Here is a 20,510-nt window from a genome sequence, read left to right on the forward strand (position 1 = left end):
ACTAAATTAGAAATCACTTTTTTTTTTTTCTGTGAAAATATTAAGGCCATTAATTACCAAAGTACATTTTACTAAGGCAATACTATAATTGCATCTATTTTATATGCTTTGAAATACAGTAACAGTACATTTTTAGGAGACAGTTACTAAAATATCTCTTGATGTTCTATGAAGACAAAAATAATTTTTAAAACATCTTTTCTTCATATGACCAAAATAGCTTCCATCCAGCACAAAAAAATATAAAGTATGTAATGCATCTATCTTATTTCAGACAATAAACATGTGCTATACATGGCATTTACAGGAGACGTACAAGATTTGACAACAATCTCATTTTGATTGGATACATTAGGAACTAGCTTCATTATCAGTTGTGGGATTCTTTAAGGACTGCACAAACTATGAACACAATCTTACACAAAATGGTAGGACCTGAAAAGATAATTTAGCACTTTCCATAGATCCACTGAAACTGGCTGTCAAGTTATCCTCCTCAGGTTCCTCCCTGGTGTGTTTCAGCTCTCACCTTGAGGATTGTCCTGATGAGGTTTGTGTACAAAAGTTTTCTTTCTCTCAGAAAGATCCCCCTGAATAATCACAGAAATGTGATTATCTGGCTACTGCCATCCACCTCCTCAACCCCCCCACCACTCCTTCCCCCAATCGGTGAGAAGCAATGCAGCATGAGACTGATTTGTATGGAGAGCAAAGCAGGCAAAAAAAAGAGGAATTGCTTTTTGCACAACTGCTTAGTGGCAGACACACTCCAATTCTAGAAGGAAGGATATTGCAGCAAAGATGTACCAATTAAGCCTCTCACTCACAGCAACAAAGCAAAAAAAGCTCTCCTCCTTTCTCAAGAAAAACGGACTTCCATTTGCAGAAAGGGAAACCAGTATTAGGGACTGTTTTGCATTAAGCCACTCAACTAAAACACTGATGTCACCAGTTAAAGCAGGTCTCCATCACACAAGTTGGTCTGGCTGTCTACGGTTTATTGTGTTGAAAACAGAGTCATATTAAAGTAACTTCTTTGGGTTTTTCCAAAACAACAGCAAAAATAAGAGAGAACATGAGCATAATATGTTTTATTGAATAAAATTCTGCTTCTAATATTTACACAGTGAAGTCTAGATGTAACTTAGTGAAGCACGGCAGTGTGCAATTTTCATTCAACATCTGGAATTTCTTTAAATACATCTGAAACTACTTACTGTAACAATCACCTGCCCATCACTGATTTCATAATTAAGGAAAATTTGAACTTGCTGAAGAATAGCCAAGATGAACAATCAGGATAGCTGAGTTAAAAGAAAAGTCTGCTATGTAAATTCCAAACCCAGAAGATCTTTTTAAAATGTCAAGAGTTTTGAAGGCAGCTTCTGTATTTCCCTGTTGTTCTTCTCCTCTCTGCAGAAAAAGATGACAAAATAAATTATAAATCTGAAGACTGAAACTAATATCTGAACATTAAACAGCACACTCCAGGGTAATCTTATTTCTTAAATTCATAATGTCTTAACTTCAAGGTATATGAACTAAAACAAATTACTACCAATTACTTACTGATTTTGTATTAAATATTATTTTACATCTTTAAAGCTGCCAGGGTAGACCCACAGAAATTAGAAATGCTGCAAATTATACCTAGAGTCAACACACCACTAATTATTGCCGTTTATGCAAAAAATTTTAGAATGAACTACCTTCCCTCCCACTCTAGAATGTTAAGTGAATGTTTTGTATTTTTTGTACTCAATATACGATCATTCTACTATCACAAAGAAGGGTCTCCTAAAGAACTATAGTTAACACCTTTCCCGTTTACAGGGATTTTTTACAAGATAATTTCATTATTGATCCTGCATGAATTCTCAGCAATGTCTGAATGCAAGTATAGACTTGCAGCAGCCATACTAACAGTCTAACTCATAGCTCTAGTAGAGTGGTATCTTTTATGTGGACTACTCACTTGTTCTAAGATATAATTCAATGGCCACTTGCATGATTTTTGTCATCCAGCAGGAAAAGATTATAAACCAAGAATGTTGTGTCCTACTCAAGCTTCTGGAGGTTGTTTCTTCTAGTGGGTTACTGTTAGCACTTATTAAGCAGGCAGTCTAGCCTGCCACATTTGTGATTTATGTATTGAAAAAAAAATGTTTGTTAGTATCAGGTTAAAAAGATCTTTCACAGCCTCACATATATTATTTATCAAACAGGGAGAGGAAGTACAGTTGTCCTGTGCTCAACCTAACCTGTATGAAGCCCTGCTGAACAGCCAGGAGTGCAAGGAAGACACCATTACGAACTGAAGTACCTACCGGGTCCCTTCCTGTTTCCCAGCACAACCAATTTCAAATGCATGCTTGGAAAGAAAAATAAATTTAAATTTATAAAGATCCCATAAGATCCCCTAACATCACCTAACCTTTAAGCACCAAGATTAAACTTCTCATAAAATAGTTCTGCAATGAAGTTCAGTGTGATAACTTTGCATTTTTAGAGACTAAGTCTGTAACAGTAACAATGGCTCCCCATGAACACACATACTCTCACAGAGGTAAACTGTAATGTAGCAAGAAACAGCTTTAAAATTCAGAATTTGACAAGAAAACAAAATATGCAAATGTGGTAGTAAAAGCTGAAAAATATAACAGACAAAGCACTTGAATACCTGCCTTTTTCTATGCTACAGTCAGCACTCAACATACTTGAGAACGAGAGTATATTTTATAAAATTTGTCACTATTTTCTTCAGTTTCATGGCTATCTTGTGTATCTTCTTTTTTTTAGGTTTTTGTTTCCCTCCTCAAACAAACGGCCAGACACTGTTCCATTTACCCAGGAAATATATATCCATCCTAATCTCACTGCTTTTTAAATCTTTATCTGTTTTCCAACTACGGAGAGTTATCTGGAACACAGCAGCCTACCTGGAAGGTATTTCTCTTGTAGCTAACATAGCTACAAATTTTAATAACTGAGAAGCTGCTGAAAGACAGAGACTTTGCTCTTGCCTGTCTCATTGGTGAGGTATACAGGACCCATTAACAAACACCGTCTTTGCACAGGAAATCCATCTGTACTGACAAACTCAAGATAAGCAACTACCTGTGTGTGAGATGCTGTCAACACAGGCTGAACAAAACTAAATGTACATTAAGATAATAATGCTGACTTTAGAAATTATTAACCACAGCACCCAGCTTTTCTTACTCTTCCAGTTCTCTCTCCCCTATCCCACTGGGGGGAAATGAGAAAGGCTTTGTGGGGCTGAGTTGCCAGATGGGGTTAAACCACAACACCAGCTTGACCATTTCTGCAACTCAAAAGCCAACCCTATACCCTCTTCACCACAGGGAACTCCTAGCTCCCCTGCCTCTCCAACAGTAGGGCATGAAGGGGCCCAACTCCTCTAACGTCCAGAAGGACTGACTGTGCTCAAATCCACACAAACTGTAAAACCATTTCTTAGAACTACACATGAGATGGTTTGGAACACATAACCTCATCACTCCATACCAATGGCAAGTAACAAATGTTACTATGAGTACAAAAGGAAGCAAATGTAAAGCAGTCCTTCCATTTCTCAGAAACATAAGAAACATTACCTTACAGGCAAACTTTAAAGGCTACCTAGCATGACCCAGTAACTTGTCTCAAGGAACAGATATAACCAGGCCATTATCTGTAAATAAGATTCCCTGACTTTGTTACAGAGGCACCAAAGAAAAGAAAAAAGTAAGTCTTTAATGAGTTTACTGTAACCCAAATCAAAGGCAAGGACACCTGTTATAAAAAAGAGAGCACTGATTACATAGTCTACAAAAAAGATGACAGGTCAGAAAACAGCTTTAGTTTTAATTCTAAGGAAATGAGGTGCATTAAGAACAGCATTGCCAGCTGGGCAAGGAAGGGGATTGTCCCGCTCTGCTCCACACTGGGGCAGCCTCACCTCAAGTCCTGTGTGCAGTTTTAGGCACCACAATGTAAAAAAAGACACTGAACTATTAGAGAGTGTCCAAAGGAGAGCAACAAAGATGGTGAAGGGCCTTGAGGGGAAGCTGCATGAGGAGCAGCTGAGGGCACTTGGTCTGTTCAGCCTGGAGGAGACTGAGGGGAGGTCTCATTGCAGTTACAACTTCCTCATGAGGGGAAGGAGAAAGGCAGGCACTGATCTCTTCACTCTCTTGATAAGGCAGGACTCAAGGAAACAGCATAAAGCTGAGTCAGGGAAGGTTTAGGTTATCAGGAAAAGATTCTTCACCCAGAGGGTGGTTGGGCATTGGAACAGGCACCTTAGAGAAGTAACCACAGCAACAAGCCTGACAGTTCAAGAAGCATTTGGACAACACTCTCAGGCACACGATGGGATTCTTGGGGTGTCTTCCACAGGGCCAGGAGTTGGGCCCAATGATCCTGATGGCTCCCTTCCAATTCATCATATTCTGTGATTCTATGAAATGCTCTGGTATGTCAGTAACAAGTGATTTTTGAGAAAAGTAGAACTACATTATTTTTTGGAGACATTGCATCACTGGTAGCAATCCCATTTCTCATACAGACACTCCACTATCAGCTTTTGAGGGAATCAAACAGAGTGGAATGCCAAAAAGTCTCCTGAAAGTAACTATTTATATAAAGGAAGTTAGCTTTATGGTATTGGTAACCTTCTATCCATGGCTCTAAATTTAATTCACAGTTTAATGTAGAGGTAAAATGGACAGAAGATGGTGCCCCTAATATAGGGCCCACCTTGGCCCCCCTGTCTTTGGGGTCAACAGCTAAAAATCCCCTGCCTACCCATTACAGATTCTGTTGCTTTCTTCTTTTCATTTCCCATGTACAAGATCCATCAAGACTGTATCTCAAAAACCAGGTTACTTTGCTCAGTTAAAGGAAGCTCAGAATACATTGTGTTAACACATTTTCTAAACTGTTTAAACATTGGTCATTAAACAGCAGAAGTTCTCCCACAGCACAATTCTAAATCCCGGTCAGTCACCCCTTAGTCAAATTTAACTTAGTATAATATTATAATGAAACAAAAGATGTTACAGACTGTGAGTAACAAACACAGAAATGTGTATTACTTTACAGTCTTTGTGCTCTGCAAACAGAAATCTTAAAGTATGATCAAATTACATTGAAGACCATAAAGAAAAATTATTTTTATAATAAATATTGAATATTCAACGGAACTGTAAGACACTACAGATGCTTCATGTATTTCCAATGGTTTGTGTATGTTTACAATACAGAGCAAATATTCAGGGTAAATTGGGTGTTATTTGTACCTTGTAGGACTACAGGCCACCCTGAGGAGTGAAAAATTATAAAATTTTACACTGTGATTTGCCTGTGAAGTAACTCTTGAGTATTCTAATAGAGATGAAAATATATTCTCTGCATAAGTATTTCTTTCACTTTATACTCTTTTCACTTATCAGGATTCAAGACACTTAATTTTCAGATTGATTAAGCAAGGTAATTTTAAACACTGACTTCAATACCAGTACTCCAAAATACTGAGACACCTTTAAGACTGAAGGCCCAAAGCTGTACGAAGCAATTTTTTTCAAAAATAACTAAATAAACTACTAGTAAATAAACTAAATAAATGAGTAGTACTGTAGCCCCAAACCTTGCAGCTATCCTGTCAGAACCCTTGCAGGTAAGCTGTCAGTACAAGATGTTATTTCTCACCTGTACTGCTGCTCAGTAGTTAATCATTTTTCTAAGAGCATCATAGCATTTCCATTTGTCGGGGATGTAGAAAGGCTCAAAGATGTGAGGGAAGGGAGTGTCATAGCCACATACTCTTGCAATAGGAGCTTCTAAATTCAAAAAGCATTCCTCCTGTTAACAGAAATACAGAAGAAATGTTAGTGAAGACATTATTTTCAGGAGTCTTAGCATCACAAATTGAGGTCAAATGAACTTTGCCAGACTGACAGTCCTGGAAACTCAAAAGTTCTATTTATATCACTGAATAAGTAGTCATAAGCAGAATAGTGCTGCCTCTTGCACAAAGGCCCTTATTATAAAAACAACTTGTATTAATGTTATTTTCATTCGCTACATGTGTGCTGCATTTAATCATAGGCAGGTTATATTTAGTACATCTGCTATACATCCAGACAACTGCTGCCAAGAAACAAATATTTTAGGAACAAAGGAGTAAGAGTCTCTTTCTTGTGCCACTTTTAAACATATAGAAAAATTATCTCATCTAAGAGTGCATATTATTTGTTGGATAAAGGAACATCATATTCAAACTTCTGTGAACTCTTACATTATTAAGGCTCTGCCTAAGCATTAGGCAGTTATGAAAATTAAGTGGATTTGCGTATCTCCCACCCTTGAGTCAGAACCATGCTCTACTCAAATCCCCTCCCCAATTTGTGTTCTACTTAGAGATCAGATTTGGTAATGACTGTAAGAGTTTCATTACTTGACCTAGAATGGCACAAAATATTACAAACACCACATTAATTTGAAAGTAACTGTAAACAGGCAACATTATCAGCTTTAATAACAAAATAAAATAGTGGGGTTTCCATCTTCCTCTCAAGTACCAGAATGATGGCACGGACCACAAAAATCTGCGAGAAGTAGATGTACAAATAACTTAGCCAAACCAAACTGATGTTGATGCTAATTATCAGTTCCCTTTCTCCCCATATCTTTAGTACAGGTATTTGCTTTCCAAAGCAGACAAATTAAGTAATAGAACATGCCTCCTCCTGGTCTCTCCCTTACAGAGTGCAGCAACTGAGAAATGCTGGCCAACCTCCCCTGTACTTGGCTCAGCGAAATGGAAGATGAAGTACTATCTACCGGTCCTTTTCCGTCAGGCCCACAAGGAAAACAGTTAAAAATCTCTCTATGCCTTTCTACAAACGGGTGCTAAGTATTTTCTCAGACTGATGAACTCTTTTGAATGCATGCTGCCTTGCACTCCATGGCAGCCTAACTCTACTTATGTGCTTTCTATACATCACAAGATTTGGCAGTATAGAAGGTAGTGGTAACACACTGAGATCACAACCTTTCACTCCAGCATTGTGAAGTGGGATTTTCTGGACAACGAACCAAAGTCAAAAGTCCAAGAAGTTGTGTGATTGCACACAGTATCAATTACCCTTAATAGTGCATTAATTCACCTAGAGGACTTCACAATCTGAGTAGGTCTGAGGTAAAATATATATGCAAACAATATAAATATTTTTGAGCTCCATTTCCAGGCACTCTTTTCTTTGTAAAGGAAAAGATTCACATTAGTACAAAATCCTGGGAAGAAGAGTGTAGTAAATCCTTTATCTGTCCACAAGGTAGATCATGATGTTCTGCTCTGACCTGCTGGGAAGGGGAATTTTGATACTAAAAAGAACTTGATTCCCCTGTGGTAACTGACCAATAAGACAAGGCAATAGTTTTTGGACCATCCCAAAACTGACTGCCTAATCCACCTGTCAATTGTGTTACACCAAAACATGCAAGTATATTCTAGACCCACAGCCTCCCACTCCTGCAGTGCAGTTTTCAAGTACCCAACACAGACCACTATCTAGAGGACTGTTTAAACAGACTCATATATTTCTAGGAAAGACATTAGAAAAAAAACTTTAAAGTTAAATGGTTTTGGAAGTAAAGTAGTAGGCATGGGATTTCTGATTCAGTGTAAAATGTTTAGTTTTGAAAACTTGCATGAAAAAGTCATACTCTATTAACAGGATATCTGTAACTTCCAAAATTCAATTAAAGTAAAAAAAATATTTTGTTAGAAAAATAAGTGTTTATGAAAGCAACAGCTGAAGTTATTAGATCAATATATCTAAATTTTTCTTAATGTAAAAAAATCCAACAAAACACTAAATTGCTGCTCTTCTTGCTCTGCTTCCTAACTGCAGAGGCCAAATTCTGGCCTCAGTTATTCAATATGACCTTTGCCAATTTTCCTTCACTTGCCTGATTTTCACTCAAAGTTTTCTGGAAAATCCATTATTATATTAGGATATAAAGGCATATAATTGGTCACACAATTCTATTTCAACATTTGACGCTTAATACATACTTATTAGGACTTTTCAAAACAACTTAAGAGCACAGTTTCCAGTAAAAATCTGTTCTTGAAATTCACAGCAATCAGTCAAATGCATCACACACACCACACTTTAAAACAATCACATGCCTTGATTTTTAGAATAGGAGCTAAAACCAACAACTTGCTGGATGTTGCATAACTGTATGTGAAATGGATCCTCCAGTATGTGGTACACTCAATCTATTTCCCCAGATTACAGTATCCTAGTATGCTAATACAGAAAATTTTATCCCAGTTTATTTTAGCTTTATTCAAAAGCTAAAAACATTTTACTTTACTTAATCAGGTATTCATTGCTAAATCAGGGTTCTGAGTTAAAAACTCTTAAAAATCTTTGAGTGAGAACTGCAGACATTTACAGAGATATACAGTTGTACAAAAAGGATCAAATAAAAAAACAAGTCCATTATTGGGCATTAGTGAAAGAAAACATTACTCATCCGTCTGCAATGTATGGAAAAATAAAGCAATCTCATCTGCTGCTTGGAGGAAGTGCTTTCAGGCATCTGGTCAAGAAGAAGATAGTTAAAAGAGTTTTTTTGCTCCAGCCTGTCCTTCCTCTGAAGAGAATCTCTACAATTCCACACTCATAGTAAACAGACCTTCAAATGCAAACACTTTGGTAAGTAAGTACTGGTAAATGAGTCTATTTAAAGCATAGCTAGCAAATCAGACAAATTTAAACTCACTCTTTCCCCCTATTATAGTCTTACTTTCTTTATTTCCATTTTTTGGGGGGATCTATTTCATTTTTCCCCTCTAGCTGGTATGAATTAAAGTCTGTAAATAGAATTTTTAAAATTATTTTTCATTTCTATTTGTGTGTAGAATACTTCCTAAACAAGAAAGCTTTCCTTTAAAAATAAAATATTTCTGCAACATTTTATGTCCCCAGGGTCTCTCCCATACTATTCTTATTTTGCAACACTACCCCAAAAATTAACAGCTACTAAGAATGTCAGATGGCTACTACAAGAGACCACTGATTTTACAACTCCTCTTTCAGTACAGGAATTAACTTTCTGAAGGATGGTAAACAAAAAGTTTATATTAAAGGCTAATATGAATACGAAGACTTGAATGTAACTCTTGATATTTATTTTGGTATTATAGCTATTATAGTAAGAAGACTAAACATAAAGTCCATTACACAAGGCAAAGCATGGGAACGTTCTTCATGCAATAGTATTCATTTTTTGGCTGACAATAACAACAAAATTTAGACTCAGGAATTGATGTGACAGGTTGCAAAGCTTTAATTAAATTGTGGTCAGTTCCAACATTTAGAACTCTGAATTTTGCCATCTCATCTACAGATTATAAATTTTTAAACCCACCTATTTAATTGAAAAACTTTTCAGAGAGGTAACTTATTGCATCAGAGTTTCACTTTGTGTTCTGGATTTTTATTCAGATTTATTTATGCTGTTGCCATAAAAGAGAGTGTGGGGCTTAAACAGTTAAGAAAATTTATTTCAGATCACTTTGTTGGTGATTGTTACATCTTTATTATCTCCTACTTCCACATATGAATTTTCAACTGTAAATTGCCTACTATTGTAAAAATAAGATGAAACCTTCTATAGGAAAATAATGAACATGACAATCTCATTCACAATAAAATCTAGTTTTTAACTCATACCTTAGATTTTCAGAAGAAGCTTTCCACAGACATTGTCAAGCAAGCCCCATTTTATAAAATGTGGATTTCATGCAATAAAGTTGACACTAAATAAAGATTAAACGTCTTTTTCCTTGGTTTCTGCTTAAAAATGTCTCTCTAAAAAATCTACTTTCTGTAACAGAAAAGTCAAGCATCAGCAGTTTTCATGTTTCTCAATTGTAGTACAGTACCATCCTTTAAAGCTGCAAGCACCAAATGCTACACATTTTAAACATAATTTGCTTTGACAACATATATGTGTCATATTCTGATAAACAGTCATTTCTATGACCTACATAAGTACTATGCAATGCACCCACAAGATATTTTCAAGTTGAGATATGTGTAGAGAGAGAGGTCTATATGTTCTTTCTTTCGAGGAACTTTTTTTCCCAACATCTTAGCCATTTTTGTCTTAAAGTATTTTTATAAATCTTCTCCTGACAGTTACAACAGTGATAAAATTTTTCCTCAGAGAACTCTGCAGATGTATGTTGTAAACCTTTAACTTCTATCAAATATTTTTCTTCTTTTCATATCACTTTAGGACTATATATATATATATATAACTTAGCACAGAGTAATAATGATCCATTTTATTTGTTACCAATTCTTTAAATTTATGTAATTAATATATTCTCAAATACAGAAAAATAGTTGGCTGCTAAAATTATTTCTTTTGTGATTGCATCTTTAATTACAAAAAACTTCAGTAACTGTAAAACAAAGAAAAATTTAGGGGGGAAAATCTGTTCTGTGTAATTCATTCCCTTGTTACCATTAAAAAGCAATTACCTGCAAATATTGTCTTTACAGTAATAAATCACATTAAAAAGTATTTATAGAATAAGTCAAACTTATTCTATAAAAGATAAAGTATTATATCATAAAATGAACAATTCATACACAGGCTTGAGGATTTCCTTCTAATTTTATTTCAGTCAGCTTCAAAAATGAATAGAACAATCTTTAATAACCCAGTACATAACCAGTACGGTCTGTTAAATTTCCCTTATCAAGTTAACTTGTTGGAGAACCACTCCAACAAACATTTACAGCAAGAGCATTAACTTGAAGCAGTTGGAATTAGAGCCTTGGTCAGTGGCTGAGTTGTCTTGGTGGCAGAACTACACAAAGAAAGCAGCACTGTATTCCCAAGGTATTTACAATACCAAACAAAAGAATACCCACAAACCAAACAAACCCAAAACTTTACTTATGTCAAATAATTATCTTTTTAACAAGAAGGAAAATTATTAAAAAATAATTTTTATTTCTTCTCAACCTATCTGATGTTTTATGCAAAAAGGTCAAAGCCTTTGTATGAAAATATTACACCATTTAAATTGACTCTGGTAGAATCTAGGACTAGAACTGAAATATATTCAATTCAGAAGAACACACAGACAGGAATTAAGTTCTTCCTAGTAAATGTATAATTTGCATTGTTTGGGGTATGAGGTGCAGCAGCCAGCACAATTCCTCTCCACAAAATAAATGTCACAAGACAGATACAGTCAAGATGATGTGGAATGAATTCCAGTTTATGGAATATGCTACTTTAAGTAAACCATAAGAATGTCTTTTGGCAAGTCAGGTTTTTGATAATTAATTGAAGTCCACTAGATGGTCACTTCCCACCTTTTTGCTACAAATACTAGAAACACTACTTTTCCTAGGCAATTATGTCAGATATGCAGAATATGACAAAATTATTCAAATAGAAGTTGTTCCTCTGTATAGCAGCAAACCACCTTACAGCAAAGTCACTACAAATTATGTTAGTGTATAGGATATTCCAAGTTTCCTGTGCACTTTCTTAAGTGGCAATTACAAATATTTGCACCAGGTCCCACATATTTTCTAAAAGCATCCCCGAAGCCCCAGAATTAAATGATTTCCCAGGCCCATGAGTATCTAACGTTCTTGCTTTATTTAGCTACTTGGCATTACTAACTGATCTGTTCAGTAAACGATCCTGCAAACTGCTACATGTACAATCACATGGCTGAATAATCCAAGGGAAATCAACAGAGCTAAAGTGCCTGCATAAAATTATTCTTACGTGAAAATGTTTGCAGATCACAGGTCATTTTTCTGCATGAATGAGCAGTTGTTCTGCACAACAAACATCTGTTAAGCTTTTCAGTAAAGATTAACCTCCTTCTAATTACTTCCTACCTTTTAATAACGAAGCTAGAAATATGCTACCAATATAATCAGACTTTATACTTTTCAATCATCATTTATCACCTACCATTCTAATTACTTATTTAAGTATTTTGTAAAAACATCTTCTGGTTAAGCTCAGCAAGCTGCCAAAAATGACTGGAAGGATTTGCTGCTATGAGTTTTAATAGTCAGTCAGTGGTATTTTTATTTTTACAGCTGTTAGGGCAGCTGAGAGATTCTTGCAAAGACAGCCTTGTCAGTCTACGTATCTGGCACGTAAAATTCTCAAAGAAGTATTCGCTCAACACACACTAATGAACTTCAAAGGAAATGCAATTTCAGCTGCTGTTACTAAACAATTTAAACCAGCACATTTCCCTTTTTATATCAAAGCATTTGCATTTTGGGACAGCACAGTGAGAATGGTGCTGTCACTGTGACTGTCACCAAATCCTTCCCCAGGGCAAACCCACAGCTTGGCCAGGCAGCCAGGGCAAAACAAGTAGAAAGGAACTATCCTGTCCTCCCATGAAAAGGTGAGGGCTTACCTAGTACTTTTCCAGAATTTTTTACATGATCACCTTTGCAAAACAGGCTCAGAGTGGAGGGGATTATTAGATCACTTGACACAAAGATATAACAAATTTCATGGTGTATTATTTAAACTAAGCCATTGTTTTACTTATAAATTTAATTTATCGGAAGTCGCTTGATGGTTCAAGTCCTCAGGTAGAATAATTCTAGTGAATAGCGTCAAGTGAATAATAAATATTCTCTCACATAAAAGCAAAATTAACAGGTAAGAAATCTGACTGGTGGGAATAGAGATATCATTTTATTCTACAGAAAAAGTGTAACAAGTTGGAGAAAAATGTATGGGGTTTTAACATAAAGGTTTATGCAAAAAAGTACTTAGAAACATTAAATTAATTACATTGGAGACTGAGCTTTTGGGTACAGACTAACCTAAAAAGCATGAAATAATTATTTTACCAAATTTCTTACAGTAATTAGCTTTTCTTCTTTCCTAGAGATATGCAATTTTTTTATAGTTTTGATCATTCTACACTTCATTTCCTAAATTACTGTTCAAACAGGCTACACTGATATTCCACTGAAATGAAAAATTGCCAACAAAACAAGCAAAAACAAGACCTCTAAAAAGATGAGAAATTAATACTTCATTAATTTTTGCAGCTATAAATAGTCAATGCAACTCTGTTATAACAGACCAAGAAATGGGCTGCAAATGAAACACTTTTATTTTAAAATGTTTAATAAGACCATAAACAGTTAGCATTACGTCTCTTAATTTAAGAACTGGTCCAAAAATTAAGACAAAGAATAACATATTTCAGAGGCTATGAAATTCTGAGTTTCTTTTATGCCAGAACCAACAGTTCAAAATTATTGCCCTGATTTTGAAGAGTCAATGAAATGCATGTATAAAAACAAATGTGTGGGACCTGAGACATATTCAGCAATAGTACACATAGAAACACGAATAACAGAATTAATTATTTTTACACAAGAGAGAAACATAACAGTAGATCTCAAATGTATATTCTAGGAGTCTCACAAAAGTTTTTATTGGATTAAGCCCAAGTATTTAACTTGGTCTATGTTTCAGAACTGATCATTTAAATAAATTTCATACTTGAAATGGCTATGTGAACTTTACTTTTATACTAAACCATTTACGCAATTACACATTTTATTTTCACTCCACTAATGAATATACTGCTTTTAAGTTGAAGCTATAAATCTTTTATATAACCTAACCTATGTCTTCCAATGTTATCAATTGTACAGTGAAATGTCTTAATGACGAAACAAAGTAAAATACCTACACAGCTGCCTTAGTTACTGCAAAGTACCTCTCATAATTTTCTTCTTTTCTGTTTCAGTTAGCACTCAACATAAAATTGCCATGAAAGAAATGTAAAAATAAGCTATTGGTAGTATTGCACAAGAAAAATTGTAATAGAATTCAAACCGAGATTTTCTTTTTCTCCTATATGTCTTCTAAACAGTAAAAAAAAGTTTCCCCTCACATAAATACTTGAGAGAAATTCTCAGTTTATTCATTAACTAAGTTTTTTTCAGAACTCAATCCATCAGGACTCTACTGGACTAGATATCTCTAAAAAACAGCATTTAAAAGCATAATACACAAAATCAGAATATCATAAATATAAAACAGAACTATAGTACAAATGGACATTATTTGTTATTTACAAGGTCTGATTTTATTAAGATGTTTATTAAACAGCAATCCTACTTTACATCTGCCCTGAAAAAAAAAAAAAAAACAAAACAAAAAAAACCCCACCAGTATTATACTAAAGCAAGATTGTTTGAGCATTAGTGTACGTTGGGCTTCTGGTTTCATCCAGTATCCAGTACTGTGATTGTACAGTAGCATGAACTCTATCCTCCTGCAATCACAGAGACTGTGGATACATGACATACCACAAAAAGCACAAAGGCAGAATTCAAAATGTAGAATTCTGTCAAAGTCTGAGCTTTTATTTCCTTTGCTAGTGACCAGACTCACCACTGCTTGAGGCAGGTTTCCTGTCACCTAAAGCCACTACTGATGTCAGAAGTCAGGGATTAGGTGCACTTACACTGATGTGCTCTCCCAGCTGGGCAACCACAAAATCAAAGCGCATTCTTAAACAACAGTTAGCCAGTCATGAAAATTTCTGTGCCCACCAGCCCATATGTCTGATTTCCTCTCAACAAATGAGACCATCAGGCCACGCACAGCTGAAGCCAGGGCTTTTTCCCCAAAATTCTGACAAAATGTAAGGATACAAAACTTAACAAGGTCCCAGAACTGAAGTCCTGTCTCTGCCATAACAGAAGGCCACAGTTTCTATCATAAATTGATCATATTTGACTATATTGCACTCTCTTGTGGTGATAATGCTGTAACATGGTTATTGGCTTTTTTTTATCTGCACTCTTTCTGTATGACAGGTCATCTTGAAACCCTTTTTCTAATTTCAAGCTATTCATTTCATATTCATTCATATATACTTTCCCCCCAGTATTACTTTAGCAAACACTTTTCTGCTGGTTACCTTTGTTTATTTTTCCAGTGAATTTATAAACAGCACTTGCATTCCATCAGTCTTCCTTTGGATAGTGGCAAGAAGGCAGGCACTGTTTAGCTATTTTCATATAGCAAGCTCTCCACAGCTTCTGATGACCCTAATAGCTCCTCACATCATCTGGTTTCAATACTTTTTTAAAAAATAACTAGTTCACCCCACCACTGTCTTCTACACCAAAATAAGTCCTTACTATTTCTATCATAAGGGCATCTCCAAATACACTTGTCTTTTTATCCAGCTGCAGGATACACAACTGAGCTGAAGGTAACTGATACAACAGCTCTTCCTCTTTCACCCAACTAATTATTTATAAGCTTATGCTAAAAAAAAGTTAGTAGTTCCTAGCCATCTAGAAACTCTGTTTCTGAGACCCTCAATATCAGCCAGGTTTATTTACAGGATTCTAATTTTTACTACATCAATAATTAGACTGACTTTGTGACTTATAAATTCTGGGGTTTGTAACTAAGAAACTACAGGAGTGTTAAAATCTAACCAAGTCGTAAAAAAAGCTACACTTTACAACTTGTTAATATTTTTGAGAACCCACCATTCTACAATCCCCACATCATATACCTTGCTGTTCTTGCACTGACAAGATTTTATAAGGTCAGGGTCTAATCTGGCAGGTTAATCTGGCACAATCTACACTCACTGTATAAAGCCCAGCAAATTCACTGACAAATTAAGTTTCAAAAACACAAAGCTGACAACATTTTTATCAGAGCACAATAACAGAAGAAAATTAGTACTTCATGCTTTTAGGAGGGTATTTATAGCTATGAAGACAGAAGAACAGTATTCCAAAAAATCCAGCTGGTACGGAAGTTATTATGGGGCTTTTCTCACTGTGTTTGGTGACATTTTTCACTTGTCAGATGGCAGAAATACAGTCAACGAATCCTACTAACAACTGTAAGAATGAAACATGCAGGCACTCGCTGATACGGGTTTAGATAGCAAAAAATTCCAGTTTAAGTGTTTGACATTGTAGTTTTTCTTGATCAAGACAAGAAATATGTTCTCAAATGTCTTCTTTTGTGGTTGACTTTAAAAAAATTCATGAAATAGAAGTTCACATTTAACATTATTTTCCTGGTTTGTTTCTGCTATGAATTCAGGGATACTCCAGAAATTATGGGGTTTGTTGGCTTCATAGTTTCCTATCCATTGTAAAATCAATATTACTTTGAATGCTACAAAAATAGAGGTTTAAGCATCTTTCTCTGAACAGTATATAATTTTTCAAGGCATTTCTATTTATTTTAGTGATCACCACAAATTATATAGAAAAAGAAAAGCTTGGCTTGTAATGGTTAATAAACAACTTCAGCTGAAATGATTATAGCAGTTTTCAAGACTTCTTTCTTTCTGATTTTCCCCCAGCTAAAGAATCATTTGGGGGTAAGAACAGGCAGTTCTGTGTAATTCGTTGACTTGTTACTGTTAAAAAACAAGTAAAGCTACTTATGTTCTTGAAAGTGAGATAATTTTAGGAGACAATCAACAGGATCTCTAGCTCTCAAGTACTGCTAAAAAGTTTCTAATCTCTCTATAGGGATGTTTACTCTAAAATGAAATGCACCATCCTTTTAAGATGTTAATCCTTATTGACTATAAAGGATGCCTGTGGTGCGTAGATTAGAGATGCAACTTTTAGATCAATCCCAACTGAGTAATTATGAATAAAAATTCAACTCCATGCCACCTCAGTGCAGTGGCTATCTTTACATAGGTAGTTGCAGAGATGGGACAAACGTTCACAATTAAATGGAATTATTGCAGAAGTTAGACCACTACAAAATCTGTAGTACCAGCAAGACTGTCCATCAATAACAGTGAAAGAGACAATGATACTTGAAAAATCGATCCATATTTCCCTCTCTTTTTAGTCCTGATCCACTGCCAAAGGTGGTTAAAATCTTTATGGACATAAAATACAGGACAACATATATTGTCAGTACACAGATGGTAAAAGGCCTTCAGAAATTTCAAATTTTGCAACTACCTGGAATTCAAAGTTGGTATAGCATCCAGTTTTACAGGTGAATGAAGATTACAGGTAATCAAACATATAAAAGGAAAAAAAAATGCCATTTGTTAGGTGTCTTCTGAAGTTGCTCCTATAATTAGGGCAGACCCATTGGCTTCTTGGAACTTCTAAATCCATACATAATGCTACATATAGTAACTAGAAGCACGTTTCCTCCAGTAGCTCAAAACCCCATATAAAAATGGGATAAGTTCAGATCTTCCTACACAAAAGTTAAATCAGAATTTCTATCCTTAAAGAAGAGTATAAGTTTTGTTACAGCTTGTGCAAAGATGTTAACATCCACATTTACTCACAGAATCCCATCAAGCTTAGAAATACATAAGAAATCCTTTTCTCTAGTATTCTGAATATAGACAGCGATTAAATACACAATTATTAGAGGATTTTGCTTCAGAGGAAAGTAGAATTCTCAATTTTGGTCTAACCAAGTAGGATTCTTCTTAATGAAAAGCTGCAAAAATTATCTTGGTAAGGCAACATTGATGATGTAATTTGATTTTTGAGTAACAGTGGATTGCTTCCTCTGTATTACTGACCAGGTTGCTTGCACATCTGAACCATTCTCAATACATTCTGGAGATAAACTGCTTACCTGAGGCATTCTGAATAAATGGGAACAATTTTCTAACTCAACACATAGCAATATATGGTGTTACAACTCAGATTTTGGAGATATTTTGTCTCCTTTCACTTCAGCCCTTTAGGACTGAATAGAGAATAAGTCCATCAATATATTTACCAGCATATAATCACATTAATTCCATCAATATCAATATACATTGTGGTTGACTCAGACATATGCAGACTTGAAACTGACACCTACAATATGCAGAATGTGTATTGTGACACCTACAATACACAATATTCAATGTTAGGTTTTTATAGTCAGTATTTCCTATTCTCAGCCAAACAGCATCCTTAAAGTAAGGTGGTGGCCAGGCCAGCAAGAATCTGATGTTTGGAACCTAATCCCAAGTGCGGTATCTGAAGCTATTCTACAACAAGCAAATAAAAAAAAAAACAAACAAACAACAAAGTCTAATTTTGTAGGCATTCTCATGAATAATAAATAACCACGGAGAGGTGTAAAATTGGAATGAGGGGCATTCTCTCAGCGGCACCCCAAAAGTCACAGTGCCACTGAGCAGCAAAGAAGGAAGCCCAAGAAGGGCACTTCTGCCCATGGCCAGGGTGCTCATCTCAGGGATGGCAGCTCCTGATCCCCTACGCTCCTCATATGAACATTTTATCCAATGGACATGAACACAAAACAGAAAACAGTCCAAGGAAGAAGCTCCAACTTTCAACCAAGATCACCATGTTTGTCAGAAATTCCACCTGGAAAGACAGAACTAGTATTCCCTGAAAAACCGCCTGCTAAAACTGACAAAAAAATTGACATTGGCATTTTCTGACAAAACAGTATTTTGCCACAAAAGACCATGGTCAGTCTTAAAATAGAGGCACTTTATCTGTTTTCTTGCTAAAGAATGGAAGTGTTGCATGTAATTAGCTTCCTGCTTGATTGAAATAATAGATTGGCAGGAACTAAATATTAGCAGCCCCAGTGGAATTGGTTATTCTGCTTCCAGGTCCTCAGTAACTTTCATTTGTCTTCTTTTCCTACCATTAATGTCTTGGATCTAACCATGACTTACAGACACATTCAAATATAAGAGTCTAAACATCTTTTACAGTTCATCTTTAAGAAAAATATTGAAACTATGTTAGGCAAAGGGACAGATACATAGTATTTCTACTTGAATATTTCATAAATGAATTGCAATGCTTGTTTCTCTGGAATAACACCAGTCAATGCTAGCCACCCAAGGGGCCTTCCAGGATTTAATTGCCGACACTTGGGCCGGTAGATAACTTTTTTTCTGTGGCAATACTGAACAGTATAAGTCTGACTGTATTTAGAGCAGCGGCCAATCCTAAAATACAATTCATCCATCTCAGCTGTCCAACAAAAGCATGGAGCTTTCACATTATAATGTAGGATTTAAGGAGTGGGGTTTTCTGCCTTTTTTTTTCCCCCCTTCAAGTTTTTGCAGGAACACCACGTGAGTTGTCTTTGGCCTCATCGACTATTTCTTGTATGCTTTTTGGATATCACTGTTACCAGTATTTCTGCCTCCCTGATGGAACATCTTAGGTTTGAGGTTTCATGATTCAGAGCAATTATATCATAAAAATTGAATGTTAAAACAATTCATTTACACATATGTTTATACTGCTCCGAAGATTTTGTACACTGAGATCAGATTATAAGGCACATAAAACTAAACTTATGTTTCAGCTTCAGCTAACAGACTATTCACACACAGTAAATTGTTTTTAACTGACTGCACTTAATTTAAAGTTTGTGCATTTTTATAATTATATTATACTCTACTGTATTTTGCAGTGAATTAATTACATTATTCAGCAAAAATACAAATGTAGCCCCTTTACATTTCTATTGTATTACTTAAACCTGGCTTTGATTATAAAACCTATGAACAGCTGTAGAAAGAATAATTTTTCCTTTGCATAAGTTATACAAAAGAGTTAAAATGTAAAAACTTAAATATACAGAGTTTCATAGACCATAAAATAATTATTATCATATTTTTAAGATTTGGAAAACTAATTTTTAAGGCTTACAGTGTAGCAGTCAGTGGCTTTTTTAAATCAAAAGTTATGGTTTTTTTCTGAAGGACAATTACTAATATGATCAACATTTTTCTGATCTTTAGAATTAAATTTAATAACTTTTTAAAAAGTAATAAATGATAAACATATCAATTTAGTACAGAAAGAAATTATTTAAAATAACAAACCCTTATTTAAGTTCTGAATGTATGTTCCATAATTCACTGTTAAATTTCATGCTATGAAATAAGCATGAGAATGGCCTTCAGATTTTAAAGCTGTAGTGCTACTACAAGCCAGAGTACATGGAAGCAATTAACTCAGATTGCAATCATCTTATGCTGTGTTTATAGAAAATTAAGCTTTTAAAATATTTATTTAAATTTGTGATAAATTGCAATAATCATTGCAAAATATATTTGCATAAGAGATGGGATATGCATAAAGAGAATTAGAGGTAATCTATGATTTATTAGTATCAAAGTATGCAAGGAAATATACTGTGTTACTGAAGTAAAAACAAACCCATATATTTTCTCTGGAATATATTTCATAATTGTTACTAATATTTGCATAGATAAGCACGCTAAATTCTTTCATTATTACTTCCACTAGTCACCATTCTGAATTCTTTCTACAATGTAAACAAAATGACTGGCTCAGAATTGTCAAAAAAAAAAAAAAATTGCATGGACATTAGCAATTCCAGCCCCGTGAGTTGTGAAATGCTTTTCCATGTTTACTTAA

At 35.0% G+C, this 20,510-nt stretch overlaps 1 protein-coding gene across 2 annotated transcripts in view; it reads right to left on the reverse strand.

The window, feature by feature from the left end:
- Window positions 1–1,076: 1,076 nt before the first annotated feature.
- BCKDHB (branched chain keto acid dehydrogenase E1 subunit beta) overlaps window positions 1,077–20,510 on the reverse strand; it is a 105,302-nt gene continuing 85,868 nt past the window's right edge. The window contains exons 10-12 of one of the 2 annotated variants that reach the window (XR_010720085.1): window positions 5,713–5,865; window positions 2,328–2,371; window positions 1,077–1,413 (exon numbers count right to left, since the gene is read on the reverse strand). Coding sequence is in view for 1 of the 2 variants with exons in the window: in XM_066179633.1 (XP_066035730.1) it covers window positions 5,725–5,865 (141 nt within the window). In the remaining variant the exon portion in view is untranslated. The remainder of the gene's footprint in view (window positions 1,414–2,327; window positions 2,372–5,712; window positions 5,866–20,510) is intronic. The other variant, XM_066179633.1, reaches the window with a different exon arrangement.

Source organism: Chamaea fasciata, unplaced genomic scaffold (genome assembly GCF_029207755.1).
Source record: "Chamaea fasciata isolate MVZ Bird 193981 ecotype frontalis unplaced genomic scaffold, bChaFas1.0.hap1 SCAF_3, whole genome shotgun sequence".
NCBI lineage: Eukaryota > Metazoa > Chordata > Aves > Passeriformes > Sylviidae > Chamaea > Chamaea fasciata.